This window comes from Corvus cornix, chromosome 10 (assembly GCF_000738735.6).
Source record: "Corvus cornix cornix isolate S_Up_H32 chromosome 10, ASM73873v5, whole genome shotgun sequence".
NCBI lineage: Eukaryota > Metazoa > Chordata > Aves > Passeriformes > Corvidae > Corvus > Corvus cornix.
In genome coordinates this window covers 16677181-16700005 of record NC_046340.1, presented here as the reverse complement: position 1 = coordinate 16700005, position 22825 = coordinate 16677181, and the positions used below count along the sequence as shown (strand labels likewise).

Sequence of the window (22825 nt, the reverse complement as noted above, 5' to 3'; positions counted from 1 at the left end):
TCTTGCTATTAAGTAAACAAATTTTTAAGAACATGGTGGTAAAGGAAGAAACAGACTTGCACCATACCCCATTTCTCAGCATGTAATAATCCAGTGTTCTTCCAGCCTCCAGCCATATACCCTTGCGAGGATCATCATCTGACAGGAACAATCCGTAGTCAGAAGCTGCAGAACAGAACAGACAGAGACACATTGAAAAATATCAAACCTAGTAAAGCCAACGTGGTTTTATTCAGGGCTATTCAGCTTCAGGGTTAAGCCTACATTACACTTAGCTTCCATTCTTAATAAACTCGGGTAGAATTTTTTTTCTGTGCTTCATGAAATATTTAGTTTAGCAGCAGATAGGAGGGTACATCAGGCTTTATAGAAGACTTGAACAAAAGCTTCACTGTCACCTCTTCACATGTCACACATCTACTGTGCATTATATTTGTAACTACTTTTCTTTGAGACAACGTTTTTTAAATGCTCACAGGTCCTGCTCTGGAATTGACTAACCAAAAATACAAGCAAGTTTGGCCTTAACCATAGTGTACTATTTCAAGCAGCAGTTCTATTTTCAAAACACAGTTTGCTTTCAACCCTCGGCAGAATGAGTTTATTATAAACTTGGGAATCTATCTGGTAGATGATTCAGGCTTAGGTATTTAAAAATATACAAGGCTTCTAGAATTATATCCACAACAAACACAGGAAAAACTTGCATCTTTTGAAGGCTAAACAATGTCAATTGATTCTTTCAGAAGTAAATGATAAAGTTTTCATTGCCACACAAAACCAAAACAAACCCAGGCTTAGGTTTCAAAGACTAAACTCCAGATACACAAAATGAAGTATCACGACTTAATTTAAGGCTTATCCATATGCATGAAGAGTCAATACAGACTGTACTTCACAAACAACAAACAACCTTTCAGCAGCTGAGCCTGCTCTGTTTGGAGTTCTGCAGGTTAAGCTAATGCCCCTTCTCATGGCCAGCAGTGCACAGTCTGCTAGAGCAGCTCTGGGCCCTACCTTGTTTACTTTCAGCTGTTGTGTCAGGACCCTTTAAACAGGTAAAAATACCTACAATTTTTGGATAATATTTCATCCTTAAATGCCACGCATAGCAATAATTTACATTTAGTAGCATTTACTTTAAACACACAACTACTTATGCAATTATATAAAAGACCTTACACTTAATTAATAAAAGTGTGACTGACTTACAAATACACAATTTTAAAGGAAGAGTCCTTCCAAAAACAACTGAATAAGATGAAAAACTTTCCCTGGGGATCTTAATTAAAAACTCCCCTGAAAGGTCAAGTCATCTGTACATACAGCAATGTTTATGATACAGATGCAATACAGAATCACATCGCTAAGATTTTAGAATTTGTGCCTATAAATAGGTTGTGACCTTTAGAAACAAAGTGCCTTGCACAGAGCACAGAAGTACCAAGGAAGCACAGACTGCTCTGATACTCATTTGTGGGGCATGCACCCGGTAATGAAATCGCAGGAGCTGTGCAACTTGCACATGAAAATCATGGCCACCTTCGTGCTGGGACCAGGCTTCTGGCAGGAGTGAAATGTGCACAGCTGATAGCCACAAGAGCATTTGCTGTTGTGCAGAACAAGTCTATCAACTATCCTGCACTACGGTGAGTCTTCTGAGCCACCAAGAAAGGGAAAGGATATCTTGGAAACATTCCTGTTCATCACTCAACTTCATAAGGCTTTTTGAAGTTTGTAATTGCACTGCAATAATAAATAAAGGAAAAGCCCTACTATAAAATCTGAGAACTCCTTGGCTTTTCTTTGAGGTTCATGATGTTCAGGGATATTTATCACTCAACGTCTGAATTCAACAGCTGTCTACAAGCTCTGCCTTGAGAGACCAGCATGGCAAGAATGTACAGCTTTTATCTGAAAACTGAAGCTCTGTAACTAGACTTCCAAAGGACTCCTGCAAAGCAGAAGGAATTCTGAGTAATAGTAATGAAGTCCATTACTAGCAAGTTTTTCTAACAATTCAGACAAGATTTTTGAAACGGTTGTAAAGGTGGAGAGCTTAAACCTCAATAAACAACCTGCTTTAAGAATTACATTCCAGTAGCATTATATGCAACACAGCACCAAAGGGCTTTGAAGTACCTGAATTTTTTGACAACTTTGACTACATTAAAACCAGACCTTTTGCCCATGGTATTTCCCAGTCTGCATTCACCTAATTTGCTCAATAGGTACAGAGACAGTTACATTTGATTAACATGTAGCACCATGGTAACTGTGGTATGCACAGCATGGTGATAATTTTAGTTATTAACCAGTTCCAAACATTTCTCTTTGCACATTTTGCAGGTATCCAGCCATTCTTTTGTAATTTGTGTTCTCTTCTTTGATGAGGCACAAAATAAGTCTGCCCAGATTTTCTTAGAAAACATTGCCAGAAACAGTGCTTTAAGTAGGTAATACCAAAAAAATTGCTCTCCAAGCAGCAGAGCAACTTCTCATCTTTTAGGCAAACAAGATATTTATTTAAGAAGTCAAAATTTCACAAAAAACATCCATTGTGGGAAAACCTTTGTCAGGAGAAAAGGAAGAAAGACAACTCAGCTACTTTCTGTCACTTAAAAATCTGTTTGCACTTGTTTCCTTTCACTTCAGAGCCTTACAATTTAAATTAAAAAAAAAAAAAACCAACAACAAAACAAAACAGGAACAGGACAAAGTAAAGAGCCCCCATGGGTTTATATCTATTTTCAGTTCAGGCAATGAACAGACTTTGGACAAATTCAGGAACCCACCTTGCCCTGTTTGAGCCTCTGGCACTCGCTCACGAATAACTCTGCAGGCATCGTACACGGCAGTGGATGGTTCAAACTGCATCGTCTTCACTACATTGCACTGACGGACACAGATCTTCAAGGAAAGGGCTACCATGGTGCCAAGTCACTTGCAAGTGCCTACTAAAGTACCTGAAAAAACAGTAATGGCATTGTTGCTTACAGTTTTCAATTTAATAATTTAATAGATTCAGCTTTTCATTAAACAAATGAAACTAGTTCAGTAGAATTAGATTTATTCAAATGAACTTCTATATGAAGTCTCATTAGTATCAACAAGCTAGAAACTATCCAAAACATGTATTTTTCTTGGTGTAATGGAAATCCCTTTTTGAAAACTTGTGTACACATACTAAATGTTCATACTTTTTTTTGAGGTAGGTTGAAATGGTGCATAGAAAAACAATACAGTTATTGGGTATACTGCCAACATATCTACTGCTGACATAAAATTATTTTTCTCTCATCACACATTTTTATTAGACCATTTAGACTTGCTGGTAACCAACAGCTTAAGATAACTGCTTCATCAAAAGTAGGATTTTCTTAGCACATAACTACTCTTCCCTGAAGATTCTGACGTGTGCAATACAGTGTTATGGTTTTTCTCAAGTCTCCATTAGATCTGCTAGATGTTTTTAGCCTGTTGCACAGCTACAAGAGCTTCAAGAATGAGTTATTTTTCATTTCAGTTCTATTTCAGAAACTACACTAAATTTGACGGCATTTTTTTAGAGAAACAGGAAGCTACAGATGCTTTTTGTATTGTTTGATTTTGTAGATAGTCTGGGTTTTGTCTTCAATGTCTTCCCTTGCTGTTTTAACAGTTCAAACCTCTCTTCCATCACTAGACTTTCCACAATGATCTCCAAGAACTCTTCAGAACTTAAATCCTTTCTCCATAAATACAGAATGCACTAGAATCCCCAAATAATTTCTGCATAAATTTATGCGTGTGTTTTTAAATAGGAATTTCCCAGGGGATCCTACTGACTAACTTGAAGAGCTGGAAGTTTGTTTTCCTCAAGTTCAGGGGCCTGACTTTACCCTACATATGACCCATATCCCTCGCAACTGCCAACCCCACCAGTGCCTGGTGACTGCAGGCCAGACTACCCCCAACCTTGGCATTCCCAGTTAGCTCCCATTGGTCACCACCAGGTCCAGTACTGCACTCACTCTGGAAGGGCTGTCTATTACCTGTAATAATGCTGTAAGAGGTTACCCTGCATGCATTCCCTGAGTCTCCTGGATTGCCTACAGCTCACGGTGCTACTTTTCCAGCAGCTGCAGGAGTGGATGAAGTCCCTCAGCAGGACGAGGGCCCGTAATGCCACCTGTTGCTGGAGCCAGCACTTTGTAAACAGGCTCCCCTGGATCGGGCAGCCTGCAGCAGACACCAGCCACGAGGTTCTCTTTGTTGCCTGAGACTCTGCAGGCTTTCAACCTGCTCATGGCTGTTCTTCAGAGACAGCTCTTGGCACCCTCCTCCTCTCCCTTCTGAACTGCAGGTAGCCATCGAGAGCCACACCCCAGCCATGGGATTCATCTCACCAGGTTTCAGTAAAGGCAACCGGGCCATAGCTTTCTAGCAGCAAGGTGTACTCCTGTTTGTGTGACCCAATGCTGCACCGGCTAACTTAAAAACAAGCAGAGGTCCTGTTTCTTAGAGAACGTTCTTTTAGAAGTACATTGTTTAGGTTCTCAGCTTGTTAATATTTTCACTTTGTGATTGTGCACCACATAAACCATAAACACGTGTGTCAGAAGGCACCTCAAACGTCAGCCTAGCATAGTGCCTTGCATTGCAAAATGATGCATCCCTATGCTGTCCCTGCCAGATGCTCATTTAATCCATTCTGACAAAACTCCATTGAAATGGAATCCACAGCATCCGTAGGTAAACTGCTCCATTTTTATTTTTCTTTTTACTACTTATAGGGATGGTTCTCCCTTTCACTAGTTTTCAACTTAAGTTCTCCACTCCGCAAAAGAATATTTTTCCCCTTCCCTACATAAACAGACATGCAAATTTATCCCTGACATCTTTAATGCACTTTAACAAGTTGGGAACCTGTTACTGTGTCCTCGCACTGACACTCCTTTCTTTTCAGGGTCAAATTCATCTCAAAGACAGAAGGACTTAAACGGTCTGGTTTCCTCCAGTTCAGTGCTCTTGGTTTCAGAGGCACCAAAGAATGCTTCATCTGAAAAAGAGCTTATGAAAAGAGTTCATGACTTATCAGTTTCCTCCAACACTGTGTTCTCAAACTCAAGAGAAAGGTTTTCATTTGCCTCTTCCAGATTATCCTCAGGCTCTAAATCTCCCTACTTGGCTTTCAGTAATAAACGGTACAGGCAGTTTCCATCTCCTGGGTAACATCCAGAACAGGACAGCTGTTTTTTCTCAAAAGAACTAAGAACTTGGTCAAGAAAAAGGGCTGAGATCACAGAGAAAAACAAAGGGAAAATATCTTCCAGGCTCCCTTTACCTTCTATACATTGATTCACACCACATTTAAATATTTCTCTGTGCAAGTAACAGACTCTGTGCTTCACCCAAAACCACTCAGTCCATGGAATGGCTGACCAAAAGTTAAAAGGATGCTGGAAATTAAGAGAATTTTACATTAAATGGTTTGCCTGGTACTGTCTAATTCTCTGCAGGTAATGAGGTAGGAAATTTCTAAATCAGACTGTGACTGATCTGTTCTTGTAAGGTGAAAGACTGGAATAATAAATTATGGATCTGACAGCTTTTGGAGAGACAGCAGCAGCTTCAAGCTCTTAAAAAAACCATAGATGATAACTCAGAGAACCCAGTGCCTGCAGATACATATCACAGTGTGCATGTCAAGGCCTTGAGCTGAACCATCACAGTGCTCATGTTCTGGAAAATCTGAACAAAACAGAAGTCTAACCAGTGCTTGAATTAAAATGAGCAGGCCTGGGTGTGCTCACAGAGATACCTTGCCAGCAAAGCAAACAAGCACAAATACTTCAAGCACATATTATCCAAGGTAATAAGATATAAGGTAAGATAGTAAGATATTATCCGAAGAGGTTATAAAGGACTGAAAAGTAGAACAAGCAATAAGTAACTTCAAGCTGGAGGAATATGTGCCTCTGGGTTAAGGAGTGATTATACATGATTAGCCAGAACATCTATGGCAGGAGCACACTCCAGCACAGGAGCAGGAAGGAAACACTGTCCCAGCTGGGTCACCATGGGCTCTGGTCCCTGTACCTCAGCAGGACAAAGCTTGAGCAGACACCTCCACTCCATTTGCACAGCCTTTCTGCAAGCCTCAGCTGAGTTACTGTATCCTTCCCCAAAGCTCCCTGCCTGGACACATTCTCACTAGAGCTAGGATGCTGTTACTATTAAATTACAAAAGGTGTGGACTTAGAAGCAGATACATATTCCACGAACTGTTAAAATATTTTTCTTTCATAATTTCTCTTCATTAAAAAAGCTTTCTGAAATTCTAAGGACCAATATTTACAAAATGAAACATCTCTTCATATCTTGTAAAGTAGGTATTTTCAGTGAAACAATTTGAACATTTAATACAAAAAAAAGGTTCTCTGATGAAACACACATATTAAAAGATCTTAGGTCTATTTTCCCTGAAATAAATCTGTAAATTGCCTATTGCAAATAAAAACCTAATAATTCAAACAAAACCCCCAATATATTTGTTTGAGAAATGTCCCTAAATTAACAGGAAGAAAGTTGACACCAAAACACGCCCACCCTTAATTTCCGCTGAAAATTAATTTAAAATTGCTTTTCCTCCTGGTGTCATTCAAGAGGAGCAAAACAGAACTAACCAGGACTGCCAAAGCTGAGTAACAAACTAATTTGTTCATATCCTACTGCACTTCTTCCTCTATCAGTCCCAAAAGTAATTTCTAGAAAAGTTTTTTTCTAACTAAGCAGTAATTTCTACACACTGGCTGTGCTACCATAGTAAATGAACAGTTTTTGCATGGATTTACTCTCAAAATTCCTTGTTCCACTTCTGCTTCACCAACAAACAGCTTTCCCAACCAGCTCCCTAAAAAGCCTTCTGTAGCAGTATGCAAAAATGAGTTGTCTGCTCTTTGTGAATGTGTCTATCTTAAAATGTTAAAAGCACTGAGATAGATGACACACTTATGATCAAGTTCAGACTTGCCCTAGTTAGAAAGCTTCCATGATTTTTTGTCAGTCTCATTAAGCTAGTACTAAATCAGTGTAGGATCCAACTCTACACTACTGAAAACTTCACAAGTCAAATCAATACTCTGAATGTGAGCCTCAGGTAATGTAAAAAACTGGTCTCCATTCCACAATATCTTGCTGAGATTCATAACATAATAAAACCACAATTACAGGAATTCCAGAAAAGATACCCCAATAAACTAAATTGTACCTGAGAGCCCAGCTCTGCTAGACTGGGAAGGTGGCACTGACACTACAATTAAATCCTCATCAGCTGCTGTACATAGAGACAGACCAAGGCAAGGGGCAGCAGAGTTATCTCAAGAAGCATTTTACAAGGCCTCTCAAGAGACATGTAACACAAGGTAAATGGCTGTTTCTCCAAATACTGACAAGGACAGAAGCTTGCATCACACAATTTCAACAGGAAACTATCATCAAGCCAAAAGCATAAAATAAAACAGCAGAATAAAGATGCATGGGAGAAAGGGGATTTAGAGGGGAATCCAGTTAGTGCACACTGACCTCCCTGATCACTCACCTACTCATCTGGCTTAATTCCTACCCTCATATCTGTGGTGTCTGAGCTGATGAAGCCATGACTTTATCTGTGTATTTCCAACTGCAGTGCTAAGCAAACAGAGAATGCAAAATGTCAGCTCAATGCTATGAGGGTATGAGCATTTCTTTGCCTTTCATTTCACATCCTTGCCAATAGAGTGTTGAGGTAACACATAGCCCAAAACCACCTGCATGTGAAAACCAGGTAAATGTGCAACAGCCATCGCTGACATTGCCAAACATGCACCACACCACCCAGTTAAAGGAAAGTTGTCACCGCCAGTGCTATGGCTAAAAGCAAAGCTGTGCCATGATTTAGTAAAAGTCTGTCTCCCTGGAGATATTTCTTAACTGGTTCATTCAAGCTTGAGCAAACACAAATCTAGGTCATGAGACTGTCACAGCCTAAAAGCCTGTATGTGTACAAGCTAATAGAGGCAAAGCTATGTATTTTTATACTAGACTAACTTTGTAACAAAATCCAGTGGAACAGAAGTCCTCTATCCTTTTCAGTATTCCCACCAACTACCTGCTGGCACTGGGCACCAGCAATACAGGACACATGACATTTTCTGTTGCTCACAGAGGCTGAACATCTAATTCTATTGTACACATGAAATACTTGTTTAGTGGATTGATGCCTGTTAAGACCTCCTTGACCAAAATGCACTCAGAAGCACAAACCAAGTTGAACTGATAGCTTTCTATACTTCCAAAATTATGAACGTAAATGAAAGTGTCATCCTTCAAAAATCAAGGATAATGGAGCCACAAAGAAGGCAAACAGGCAGCTGACTGCAGAGGCACAGAGAGTAACAACACCCATTTTACTATTAACTCACAACAGCACCTGTGTTAGCATCTTATCATACAAGAGGTGACACTACACCTTTCAAGAAGCCCTCTCTTTAGTGCTCCATCACTGTCAGTTTGTAACTCATTTATCCCACAATGCTCTTAACAGCGCTTAAGGGCTGCCATTAATAGGCTTTTTTAGAAGACTAAGCTGATTCTCCACCAGAGCACGGCATGGGAGCCAAACTATCATCTGTGGGTTGTATGCCTTAAATGCACGCCCACACGTCACAGCAAAGCCATCATCAACACTTTGCTGGACAAGACACTGTGAAGACGTCATCATCGGTCATTGCCACTCCACTGGGAACGGTGTTGAGGTGCTTTCAGGGATAACTATCACTTACGCACAGATATCACACTTGTAAACACCGGACTGGAAATTGTGTCTTGTCAGTAAGTTAGAATCTCTTCTTGTGATCAGAAGGAAACAAAACAATATCTCATTTTCCCTCTAATTAGCTCAAAGATGAAGGCAAGTGCAGTAAACCAATAGAATAAAAGTTGATGTTCTAAATGGGCAGTAAAGTACAAAGATATGAACTTGGAGGGTCCAGAAGTAGCGTGCAACCTCAGACACCATACACTGTCTGGGATGGCTAATCAGAGCTCTTGAAGCTTGAACAAGCAAGCAAAAAAGCATAACTCTTCCTTTCATCAGTTAGAATACAAGGAACTTAACACTGTACAGCACTAAACATCGTTTATTCTGTTTGCAAGTGTGCACAGACAATTAAAATGCAAGAACTCTCACATGAGCCCCTGCCCAAAGAAAATCCCTGCTCAACTACTGTGGTTGTATACACACACCACACACACTGATAAGCAAGTTTACCTTAAAAACCTACAAGAATCTCAGGGAGAATTCACTGCATTTATCTGCAGCATGCAGTACTAAATTTTACAAACAAACTACTTGGATAAAAAAACCCCACAGCAAAACAAAGATGAACCAGGGCAAGTTTTGAAAGACTACTATGAAAGCAGGCTGTAATTATTTAGTAAGCATTAACAGATACCATTCTCAGTTCACGCTTTATAGTCATACAGCAACAGCATCTATTTTCCTAAGAACCCAGCAAGGAAGTTCCCTCAAGCAGAATTATGCAAGAGACCAAAATATTTGAGCATAATTAGGAGTTGTTTACAGGACAGTCAGCTTATTAGTAATTCAGCTTCGGTTTGCTTTTTAAGTCAAAAGGCATATTTGCAAACTAACTTGCTTGTATGTATCCTCAAAAGGAAGTAGGAATTTTAAGAAACTACAGGAGGAATGCCACTGTCCCAGACAGAGCTGAAACAGCTTTTAGATAAGATAAGCAAAAAGCTAGACCGGAGCTAGTTGTAACAGAGAAATCACAAGCCTCAGGAACAAGAGTCTCCACTACGGCAGTCAATGACATGTCTTTGAAAAGGCCTTCCAGGCTTTTGTTCCTATTTTGTAAGAACACTGCAAGAGAAAACCAAAACCAGAAACACGAGTTTCTGTAGAAATCAGAAGTGAATCACATCCTTTAGCTAGGTTCCTGTCCCAGAGTCTTTGGTAGGACAGTAGTAAATATAAGCACAGACTATTACTAAAATAGTATCTGATGTATAGAAGACATTTTTATTTGGTGTGGGTCTGGTTGAGAGCTTTTTTTCCTCTTTTTAAAGGGTTGGCTGTTGGGTTTTGGAGGGGTGCTTTATTTTTTTAAGCCCAACTCCTGTAAGGTTAGTCTAGGTCCATCTCAAGCACTGCAACTTGCTTACAGTGGGATATATTCTTATATGCTTATACAGCTTCAAGTATATTTTCTGATCTCTAGTACCTAGGTAAATTATAGGATAAGAAAAATAAACAAAGATTAAAAATACTTCCTATTCTGTGGAAAAGTTCTGCTAACAGAAAACTGATTCTCCAAAGCAGCAGATGTGACTATTTGAAACATTTCACCCAGATTCTAAATCACACTTAGTAATAGTTTGAACTACGAAGTGGGCTGTTAACACAGCTCTGTATATTCACACTATTTTCAACTGCTTAAATACTGTAAGGTTTTGAAGGACAATTTTAAAGCTTTTATGTTGAAGTTTACAATCACGTCAATGCTTTTTTTTCCCCATTGAATTAACTGAAGCCACCACTCAAACTTTTGAGCTCCACCTGCCATTCTTGGGAGGCACCACAAAATTGGATGTAATAAATGACTGAGAGTTCTTATTTGAGTCATTTAATGGCACAGCTAGGATATGACCTCTTGGTCTTGGTCATATCATACCGTGGTCTAACTATTACTCTGCATTTTCTATTTTACTACTCCTTTTAAGTGACATGTTTTGGCAGAGAAACAGTATTGCAAAGTTCCAGATAAACCGTCATGGTAAACCATATATGGATTCTTCTTTTGCTTTCCTTCCACTTGCCTGAACATCATCTGATGGTGTCCAGGAACTTCTTGATCGTTGTTTTTATGAAGAACAGCAGTCAACAGTTACCTCATACACTTCTACTTGATTATCTCCCTTAGGGAACATAAAGGCAACTAACAGGCTGCTCGAGTTTCTTACAGGTTTTATAACCAACCTTCTTTATTTGTTACAGAAGCTGAACTATTTCATAACATAAAATCCACTTAGCTACTGAGATCACTGCAGTAAGTCCACATTGATCATTTTGATCAGCATCGCCATCCAGAATTAGATGGGGTTGCTGAGTCTTCAGAAACAGCTTTGCTACACAGAAGAAAATTAGTGAAGCTCAAATACAGTAATTTTTTTGCCAGTCCTGTGATGGGGTTTATATGGAATGGTTCTCTGCTCTCATTGATTCCATGAAATGGTGGACTTAACAGGCACTGAAATTGCTCTTGGTAGGTTTTGATCCATTTGTCCTAAAAATCAATTAATACAATTACTTAAAGCAGATAACTTAAAAAGGAAGTAAGGCAGAAAAAAAGGAACATTTATGAAATGTTATTTGAATGAATGCAACTGTAGTTTAGCAAGTCAGCATTCCACTTCTAAGAAAGCCTAGAAGAACGTGGAAGAGTTCACAGAACTGGTAGTCATGCTGGTAGCCAAACATAATCTCCACAATAAGCCTCATCTGCTCATCTAGAATCTTCACGAATTGAGGGTGAAGGCAAAGGGATTTCTTGCAGGCCCATTTGAAAAGCAGGAGGCTTCGTAAAGAGCCCAGTCATTTAGTGAAAATTCAGGTTGACAGTTTAGAGACTGACTGTCATTTATATCACGGAAAGCATGGCAAAGTGAGTCCCAGACAAAGTTACAGGTACTCTTTAGGCAAGCTAACCCAATTTTTCTCTGTTCAAGTATACAGAATGCACTAAAATCCTTTCCACGTTAAAACAGCCATATACAGAAAAATGTAGTGCACTTTAAAATCACATAGCTCAAAACAAATCCAAATGGTAGCTTGAGCTACTGTTTTTGTTTAAATCTTCAGGATCTGAGTTTGTCAGGAATACAAATTCTAGCAAAACCACTGTCACAGAAAATACTCATTTCCATAGTGTTTTTTGTTCCAAGACAGTGATTTAAACAAAGAAACAAACAAACAAAAATAAAAAGGCAACTAAGGGAATAGTGAATACTATCTGGCTTAACCACCAGAATATAAATCCAGAACTTCTCATAGTGGTACAAACCCCCACCCCCCCAAATGCTCAGCATGCAGCCTAAAGCTGACTTCCATAATACACTACGTATAAATATAAAACGGCATTAGATACTGATGATTCTGGTCTTCTCATTAAACGCCACCACTACGTGCTATTTATGTAGGTCAGATACATATCACGGTTACAGTAATAAAATACTGGTCAAAAAGTAAAGAAAAACATTCTGCTGATAGGCCACTGTGAAAAGTCAGTAAAAACTAAAGAATAAGTAAGTATGTGCAGTAAAGAAAAAATCTTAGGGTTTACTCTGAGGTAAAAATATGATCATTTAAGAAGCTACTACACGCTAATACGGGATTAAAGAAAATCATAATTAAGAATCAGACTATCAGAACACATATAAAGAAGCCTTATGGTACAACCAACTCTAAAAGGATTACTAATGTTTCTAATACTTTAGGTATTTGATTCTCTGATCTGTACAGGTAATATTTTATAGAGTAATTTCTTTGCTTAGGCACCTCTTACTGTGACAAACATCAAGTGTTACTGTAGTTTTTTCAACAACTAACAGACATTTTGGCCAGTCATTTCCAGCGTCGTCTAAACTTGTGTAAACAGAACTCTGCTGCCATCATGGACATTCTCTTTGAAACAGAATTAAGCACAGAACAAATGAAACATGAGTAAAATAACCCAGCTAACACTGAGTCCAAACTAGGCTAAAACAAAAAAACCCCAGAGGTTAATACTGGAGGAGTCAACATCAACCTAACAATCAAGCTGGCAGCAGTACTTTTAACAGAATTTGTTGCAAGCAAAACAATTCTCTGCTGGAATCCTAATATGAACCACCGATCATAAGGTTATGGGCCTGGAGTAAAAATGAAAAAAATCTCTGCGTGCTTCCCACAGATATTTTTCAGACTTGAAGATGCATTTTTGGTGTCACTTATGCAGAGTGTTACCAGTGTTGAAAACGAACATAAACTTTTCCTTGCAAAAACAATTGGACAAGAACTGTGATCCTACTGATTCAACCCAACCCAACTTTTTTTCGGCACAAAATGTTATTGAAGAGGCCTCAGGAATCACAGCATGGAGTTTTTAGCAAAAAAGGTACATGACAACTCACTGGAAATGACAGGCCAAAGAGACACTTGCAATAACAATCCTGAAAAGCCATCAAGTGAACCATGCTAACTATTATATGCAATTCCTCTCTGAATCTTTCAATACTGCTGTTGGAAGTTCCATAAAGAGGCAGATTGTCCAGGATCAGATGGTGAATCAAGTCCACCAGAACAATTCACTTCATGGCATTTCTTCAACCCTTGCTTTACATGGTTATATGCACTGGAACTACTCCACAGGCAGCTGAGCTGGATTCTTGGAACGAAATGCAGCGTGTTAGAAGCCAAGACACTGGACACTGCTTAAGATCAGTAAGAATACCTGTGAATGTGAAGTGTTTTTTGAAACTTGAACTATTACTCTCTTATTCTCCTACAGCAAGCAGACTAAACAAGTTTTAGAAAACCTAAGCACACAAAACAAGTAAGAAGAACAACTCAGCTCAACAGGTTAGGGTTTTTTCCCATTAGCACCAGGTAAGTTCACTAGTTTAGCACACTTTTGGCCTAATAATACCTAGTGGAGAACTCAAAACAAAGCCAAGCACTACTTAAATCTAAATTATAATTAATCCAGTTATGCTTCTACCCCTTAAACACTTGGGTCTCTATCCCATCTACTGTAGTATCATCCAGACAATTTTTTCTCACAAGCAATCTCAATTTGGCATCAACATGAGATTAACACAACTTTTTAATAACTCATCATTCTTTATCAATTTTCACATCATGGAGATAAAAGGGTTTACAGAAAAATAGCAAAAATTTAAAAATCTGCATGCCAGTGAAGACAGCAATCCTAATCCAACATACATCCCTCATTAGAAAGGGGGTCACATGGAACTGTCATTATGATCCTGGAGAACCACAGACAACAGTTTGCACCATCTGAGTTGTAGACTGTGTGTATTCATAAAATATGCCAAACAGAAAAACAGCAGATCATGCAATCTCCTCCCACTGGGTTTCAATAGCTACTAAAAAAAGCTTTTCTTGCTCTTCCAACCTCCATTACTTACTTGAGATTTACCACACACAGTTACCAACCATAGTTTTCAATATTTAGAATACCAATGCTTTGGCTGATGCTACTGAAGCAAGGTTGAATGAGCTTAGTGCATGATCTCTTCATTTCTTGATGCCAACACCTGAATAGAGAGGGAAGGGAAGGAACAACAAGGTGTCCCAAAACTTAACCATTTCATGCCATCTGAAAGGCCAGCTGTAAACATTTCTGAACCTCAGGTTCTGGCAGAGATGTCAGACTTTGCTTTTTGATTACTACGTTATTTTTTATTAAATAAGAACACTTCTTCCAACAGAAGAAACAAACAGGGAATGGCTAGTCGAAAGAACTTTGAGTACAGCTTACAGAGGGGTAAAGAGGAAAAAAAAAAAAGAGCAGCCGAGGAAAGGAAAAAGACCTATAGCAATAGACTGCAGAAGGCTCAGTTACTACCAGAATCAGCAACACTAAAGAAAACAGAAAAGCTGCGCAAGAACAGTGTGCTTGCACCCATCAAATCAACATCTCTGTCACAGCCACAAAAGAGGACAACACGGAGACTGAGCTCCAGCTTTAAGAGTACCACCTACCCTCCCAAGGGAAAAGCTCATACCTACCGGATAAGGAAGGACAGAAATCAGAAGTGTCATCCTTTCAAAAATTTATGAACAGGGTTAAGTTCAAGAAAAACTTACATTTTTGAAAGGAACAGGATCAAACCCCAAAACATCCACTACTTCTACAACAGAGACAGAAACAAAGAAATCATGAAACACAGCTGAACTTCTATCAGGGTGTAACAGTGTGTGCAAACATCACATGTCAATTAGATTATACTTAGCCTAGTACACTGCCAACTGTGTGCTAATCTAAAGTCAAACCTCCTCCTACACCAAATGTGCTCAGAAAGAGCACATCTTACCAATAAGCTTGAAGTCAGCTTGGCAGACTTCAAATGGTTGAAGCTAAATTCAGATATTTTGTTATTGTTCAAAGCCTATTTCAAGATGTACCTAAAACACCTTCATTTAACCTTGTCTTTCGACGTATCTGATATAAACTGACATGCTGCTTTAATTATAGGTCGCTTTGAAAGTTCACTAAAGACATTTTTCAAACATGGAGAATTGCAGGACAAAATTCCATTAGTGACCTTTCAGTATTTCAAGCACCATTTCCAGATGAGTAGTCAAAGCCAGAGACACATTTAGAACAGTGATGTGGACAAGGTCAAAGTAACTCCAACAGATTAAGAACATGGCGTGAGATTTATCGACATTTTGCCCAAAGCCAATTTTACCATTTTGTGACATTCTCTCCTCAGAGCATTACAGCACAGAAATGGTTATTTATCTGTGAAGTTATTCTAGTAATGATTTTTCCTTGTTCTTTTTGTCACCTCTTACATGTATTCAGATGAAAGAATTAAGTCATCTTCTCAGCTATTTGTTTCATACCAATGAAAGGCATGGCCCTTTTTCCTAAGGCTTAGAGAAATCACTTATTACATGATCATATTCTCCACTCTCCCTGGCAACTGTTTCAAAACAGTCAATGTCTGTCACGATCAGGTTAATCTCCAGGCTGTTAATGACAATATTTACTTGGCACTTCAATATTCATACATCACATTTATTTTTCAGCTTAATTTCCCTCTTCATAAACACAGCCACAGAAGTATGTATTTCACATACTCTCTAAAGAAAATTTTGTACTAATATATACAAGCTTTTAAATTACTGTAGGTTTTATGTCATTATATGCATAACAAAGACAACTAAACAGGACCTTACTTCAAAATTAAACTTCATTTAATAGAAAACAAGTTTGTCTGAAAGTAGTGTTTGATCACATGGAAGGCTTCCAGTAACAAGATACAAACAAGTTACTTTCTTATCCCCAGTCCATTAATTTCTGTTTTTCACGTACCTTCTCTGCCAACACACTGGAAAGAAAACAACTCCGGAAGTCGTAAGTTTCCTTTTCCCTTTAGGAGTCAGAGTTTGCATTGCCAAAATGTCTTTGTGTTCAAGAAAATAAAATTCAGTCCAGGCTTTTAAATTACTCACACATACAAGCTCATAATAAATAAATGAATTCTTGAGTCTTTACAGGTAAACACTTTGAAACTGCCTAGTCAATTATGAAAACAGTTGTAGCACAAGTCTGGATGCTAACATAAATTAAACAATCACACCAACCTCTCAAAGCCATTTGTTTTGCATTAACTGTGCTTTTCCATAGTTTACTGTCCCTGTGTGGAATAACAGTCTAAAGCACTACAGCTCGGGTGTCTCTGGGCAATCTCCGTTCTGAAAGTATGGCTGCAAAAAAAGGTAAAAATAGAGTTCTGTTTCTAAAAGATGACAAACTCTGTTTCAAGGCTTTGGCTGTTTTGATGAGGTGGATTTTCTTGTTTGGATATTTTCAGGCTTTGTTTATTAGACTTTGTTTTCTTTTTTTCCCCCTAGGTTTCTTAGTATCATTTGTCAGTTTTTACTCTAAACAAAAGCGAATATATCATAGTGGTTTAATAATCATGAGGATGGGCAAATCAGTTTTGCCATTTAGCAATCCTGGACCCCCACAGTGCTCTGAAATAAACACCAGCTTCTCTCCAAGTATCTCCAAACACCTCCAGGCACAGTATTATCCAGGCCCAGGTCTTGCTGCTAGCAAAGACTTGTGTTCCATGTGTGCAATTATGGAAGGCTCTCATCCCACTTTTAGATCTCCTGGACAACCAAAAACTTCCACAGCAGCTATCCAAATTTGAAACCAGTTTATGCATCAATTTAGAAAGATCAGGACGTTAAAGAATAAAGCTATATGTGCATACAGCTACATAGCAGGGAACATCTTTTAGCTGAGAAAGTCCCACAGCAACAAAACCATTCTGGCAAATTTTAACTGACCAGAGCTGGCAAAAACATTTCTGATAGAACAAATTAATCACTGAATGTTTTTCTTGTCTTGGTTGGTTAAAAGAGTGATTTTTTCCTTTCAGTGGACTTTTAAGCAACATCAGCTCTATGCCTACACAACTGTTGACTGCAGGTTAACAGATTCAATGCAAATCGAGTAAATGCAGTATAGTTGAGACAATTATTACAGCACCCAATGGATCACCTGCACTAAAACTGGCAATACAGTGGTTCGCTACTTTGAAATTTAGATCCCTGATCACACTCATCCAACTTTTCAATGCCTGCCAAGTCTCCAGTAATGCACAAATAATGTACCATTACATCTAATTAAAGGTATGCCAGCAGCCTGCACCTCATGAGTTTCCTGATAGAAATTAAGGTCAGGATAAAAGCAAGTTCATCACACAGAACATCTGCGTATCTGATCCATCCCTTAGGTGGCTGTATCAATGCACAAGGGATTGATCTGCAAGACAAGTATCTGTATTACAGTAACAGGCCAAAATCCTGTTCAGTACAGCCCATAAACTAACCAGCCACCCTACTTCCCGGACATCACTATGTCCTCCTCCATACTTGCATATATTTTAAAGTTCTAAAATATATTTCAAGTGCAGTTGTGAAGTAGTTCAGTCACTTGCAACTGCTACCTGTCTTTGTTTTCAGCCCTTTGTTAACAAAGACACCAGAAGCCTTTTCAAGTCCCCATGTTCTGTAAGCACAGAGCACCAGCTGGAGGCATCTTCACCTCTACTCAGAACTATCATCAATGAAGGCTGACACTTTCTGGACTTGTATCAAAAACTGAATGCCTCTGGAACATACCACATCTAGAAAAGAATAAAACCAGAAGTAGCAGAGAATGAAGAGACCATCCCAATATTGCTCCTTTCTAGTTGCACTGCACAAAGGCCCCCAGATAAATTTTCCAATTCAATACATGTTGTTACCATCATGGTGATTTAAACAGTTGTGAAACTGCTTCAAAATTTGTTCTTTTCAAATACGGTTCTAAAACAGAACCATTGCTTAAAAAAAAAAATAAGAAAAAAAAGATCACACACACAAAAGAAACCATCCCAATAGTTTGTTTTTTTCAAGCTGTATACCAAATGTGGGGAAGAGAAATTTATTTTTCTGTAGTTTATCAGGAGGGGCTATCTACTTAAGTGTTAATGAGACTGGGAAGGAAAGAGGTAAAGCAACTGCTGTCTTAACATTTTACATCAAGGGAAGAAACAAAGTTCATTTGCACATACTATCAGAGTAACTCAATAAAGAGAATACCATGTTTCAAAATGACAAATTAATTTTAAATAGTAGATTTTAAGTCATCAAAATACTTAAGAGTAGAAATATGAATGTATCTTGTGGAGTCTGAGGAAAACAAAAGTTGCTTGTACTGTGATATATCCTAAGACTAGCTGGAACAAATGTGACTGTGGAAACAACATTTGTTTTTCAAGTGGGTTAATTACTGCTGAAGCAGCCATATATTTTTTTACTTATCAACAGGGAGCTAAAGAGACCCTAAAAAAACTCTTAATCACTGTTTGTTTATTCTATTGTCCTCACTTCCTGGAATGTAGTCAGAGATGGAACTAGACTGCACAAAAGCCCAGTCAGCAAAGCAGCTGCCCTGAACCCAGGATTTGTTTACAATCTATTGGAGGGTGGGAGCAAAGGAGTGCATAAACCACCTAATTCCAGAAGTTTACACAGGACATTCTGAATATCTGGAGTATTTCTTAGCAGTAGCCCCCTGCTCCCCCCTCTCCTTCTTTTTTTCCCTTAGCTGCAGCTAGATTTCTATGAAATACTTTTAGTTCAAATGCTAGTGATGTTATTTATAGAACAAGAAAACTGAATAAAGAAAAGCACTGAAGTAGAATGTACGTTTTCAATTCTATTGCAGATTCCTACACTATGAACTAGAAGCAAATTACAGTTTTGCCTTTATAGATATTTCCTAGGTATTCTGCATTCTCTAAATTCTTGGTGATAACAATTTAATTCAGTAGCATATGGATTACAGGCTCACTGGGATTAAACAGATAAATTCTGGCATCAACTCATACTACATTTTCTGAATGTGGAACATATTCCTGCCCATGTATTTCCTTTGGGTTTATGATGTGTGTTTTTCCTATGCTGTGTTTTGTGGGGTGTTCTTTTTGTTTGTTTGTGCTTCTTTGATTGTGTGGGTTTGGGGGTTTTTTAACCATAACCAAATCCAAATCTATGGTCCATTACACTGGATATGTCATAATCCTGTTGGCATTCACCACGCCTTTACTGCATCACCTCTGCTAAATTAATCTGCTAATAGCTTAATATTTTAAAACTACAGACAGGAGAATAGTTACTTTGGGACATTGGGAAGTTTAGTTTAGGACATCCGGAACACTGGGAAGCTTAGTTCTGTGATCAAGTTCCAAACTACGTTCCTTGCACACAATAAGGGTATTAAATGGCTGTTTCAGGCTGGTACTAATTTAGATGTTCTGTAGTGTGTAACTTCTTCAAATCCCAGATCCTCCTTACCTGTCTCTGTTACTTGCTTCAAGACTACTTCATAAATGATCACAATTCACCTAGTACAAGGTTTTCAGCATTTAGGCAAGTTTGACTACCCCCCGTATGAAACTATACTCTCAAATACAATTCTTCCCTACTTGGAACAAAATGTTATTCCTTAAAAATCGTAAGGTTTTTTAAAGTGGTGGTTCAAGCCAGACTTTCTGGGAACCTCACAGATGGTGGTAGCTCATCCCTGCACTGGTCTGCCAAAACTCAGCTTTCAGTCCCCCAGGACCTATCATTGCTTCACTCTTATCAGAGCTTAACTACTGTTTTTCAGCTTCTGTTTACCAATCTTTACAACAACCTGCACATCTGGAATAATAGTTTTGAGGAAGTCTGACAAGGTAAAACAAGCAAATTCTGCAACACAAGAGCAAAGTATGACATTAATTTCTTCTCAAGACTTCTTTTTTATATACAGCAGGAAAAAAGTATCTGTTGTGATCATTTAAACTCAACCATACTCAGATTAATTTTCAAAATTATGTAAATTTCGTCTCTTACATTATGCTGCTGATCCAACTTTCTGTGATTAATGTTCATCTGTTTTCACGAATATGAACTTTTTGTCAAGCAAATATTACTTGTCTGCTGTTCAGGGCTCTTCAAGAGCAGTCAATAGTTTTTTATAAAGGAGCAGTTATTATTCAAACTTTATTCTAAACTCCAGCTTCCCCTCTAAGTAAGTTTAAAAAGACAAACGTTCCAATTTTGTTGCCTAGGAGAAAGACAAAAATCTTGTCTAAAGTGAGTTGTACTCCTATTACAGTTAAAGTTAAATGGTAGTTTTCAATCTTTTTGTGAGTGCAATTTTTATTACGGCTACTACTACAGAAAAAGCTACAGCAAATATTCACTTTCAGTCACCCTTAATAAGTTCTTTCAAACGTGTTTGCCCAGACCAGCATGTCTTGTTGGCATCAAATGGAAAAGCCTCTCCTCTGATGAAAGGCAGTAAGTTTGACTTGACTGCACAGGAATGATGTGAAGCACAAGGCAGCCAGGCCTTCTGGCCCTCCTAAGAACTCATGTACTGGAAGGTGCCATGTGTCAAACCCACCTATTCTCCTGTCATGACATGAGTGATCCCCACCCTCCCAACACCACTACAAGAGGTGACCACACAATGACATGTACCAGCCACTACTACATATGCCAGACTTGCAGTATCTGTGAGGAGTTAACGACAGCCACCATCAAGGGTTCTTCATTTATTCTAAAATCTCTGGCTATAGAGTTGAGCTTAGAATTTAGTCTTTTAAAAGCAGAGTTAAATACATAATTTACAACTGTATAATACAATGTATAGTAATTTAAAATTCAGGTAAAGATGTGAAACAACAGGTCCTCAAAAATGAGTACATGGCACTTTCCTCACCAAGGTACCATTCACCCTAACTGTAGTTTCTAACTTTTTACAGTTTGGAATCTATGTTACTGTTATCCTTTATTTCCAAACAGACAGTCTACAAGCAGTTTAACAAATGTAAACAAGATGCTAAGCCTAACTTCCATAAGAACAGCAAGTGCAGCTTGCCTTAGAATAGTTGCAGTGCTCTGCTGAATACCAACACCTGAGCAGCAGTGAACACAACCCCACATATCAGAAATTCCTCAGCACAGGGCCTGTTTTCTTCCCATGCTGTGGTGCTGTACACTCTGAATATCCAAACGTCTACTTGCACTCAGATCAAAATTAATCAGATTTCTCATCCATTTATGGTGCCATACATTACAGAATCAGTTATTCAGCAATCTAATGCAAGGATGCACTGGTTCAGTGACACTTGTTGAGTTTCTGCCCTCCTACAGCACTATAAATAAAAAATGGTGTATTTTGCATGATCTTTATGAAAAAGTGTGAATTCAGCTCTCATAAGCAATTACTGTAAAAACAGTACGGGAACTTGCACTTTTTCTTTGTTTTTCAGCCACGAATCACTTAGGCCTCAAACATTTCTCCTCAATACTCTACAGTAGATTCACATTTCACTTCAAACTACTTATCCCAAAAGGCATATCAATCCTGGATATAACAGTCTGTGTTCCCAATCCCCAATGAGACTGTCTGTAATGTGAACACTTCCACCTTGAATGATGACATGCAATTCATCATCCACTTCTGCCTAAATGCCTGCAAATAAAGTCATTGGTGATATGGCTGTTAGGAGTTGAGATTTCACATCCAGGGTAGGTGCATGAGCTAATGAGGCAATAAAATAATAAAAGTAATCTTTCAGTGGGCAGGTAAAAGAGAGAGAGAGAAGGAAAAAAAACCAACCCCACAACAAAACAGCACCAGGGTTTTGCTGTTGGTACAATTTCTTCAGTGTGTGTTACCAAGACAGGGCACCTGCCATTCCAATGGTGTAATGCTCAAGCTGTCTGCAGTTAACAAAGTTTGCCAGCTAAATCTGTTCACAACAGAACTATGGCCCACTTACACTGTAGCAGACAAAACATACAATTTACTTCTTTGGCATGACTTACAGGAAGTTTGCCAACTTTCCAAACACACTCCTCGAAAGCTGGGCTGCTCTGTTTGCATCCAAAGGGTGAGTATAGTAATGCTTCAGAGAGTCCAGACACAAAGTGTTGGAAACTCAGTTTCAACAGACATAAAACTTGGGGTTTCCACTTTTATATTATCCTCGTTACTTCAGTAGACTGAAGAGATTCTTTTTAAAGAGCAGCGGTTTGTAAAAATTCCTTATCTTCACACCAAGCTGTCATACACTTAATTTAGTTAACTATCCCGGCAAGGAAACACACTGAATCACAAATACACTAAATATCCAAAGTTCATGTCAGCACATAAATTTATGATGTATGGAGTAAGAAAATATTTTGAACTCAAACCAGAATGATACAAAACAAATTTAAATTCTTTTCTGTTAGCACACCAACAAACCTTTGATGGACCAGGCCAGTCTCCATTACAGAGAATCTAAAAACAAACAAACACTACCAGTCCTAGACCTCCTGAGAATCAAACCTGGTAACCAAACAAAATGCAACTACACTGAGATGTGAGGAGAAGTGATTCTGGGCCAACTCTATATACACACACACATGTGCATACATGTTGTTACTTAG

General features: G+C 38.5%; 1 protein-coding gene across 1 annotated transcript in view; it reads right to left on the bottom strand.

The window, feature by feature from the left end:
* The window catches only part of TLN2 (talin 2), a 146636-nt gene that overhangs the window by 87191 nt on the left and 36620 nt on the right, over window positions 1-22825 (bottom strand). The window contains 2 exon segments of the mRNA XM_039558008.1: window positions 68-165; window positions 2796-2966. Coding sequence (XP_039413942.1) covers window positions 68-165; window positions 2796-2931 — 234 coding nt within the window. The 5' untranslated portion in view covers window positions 2932-2966.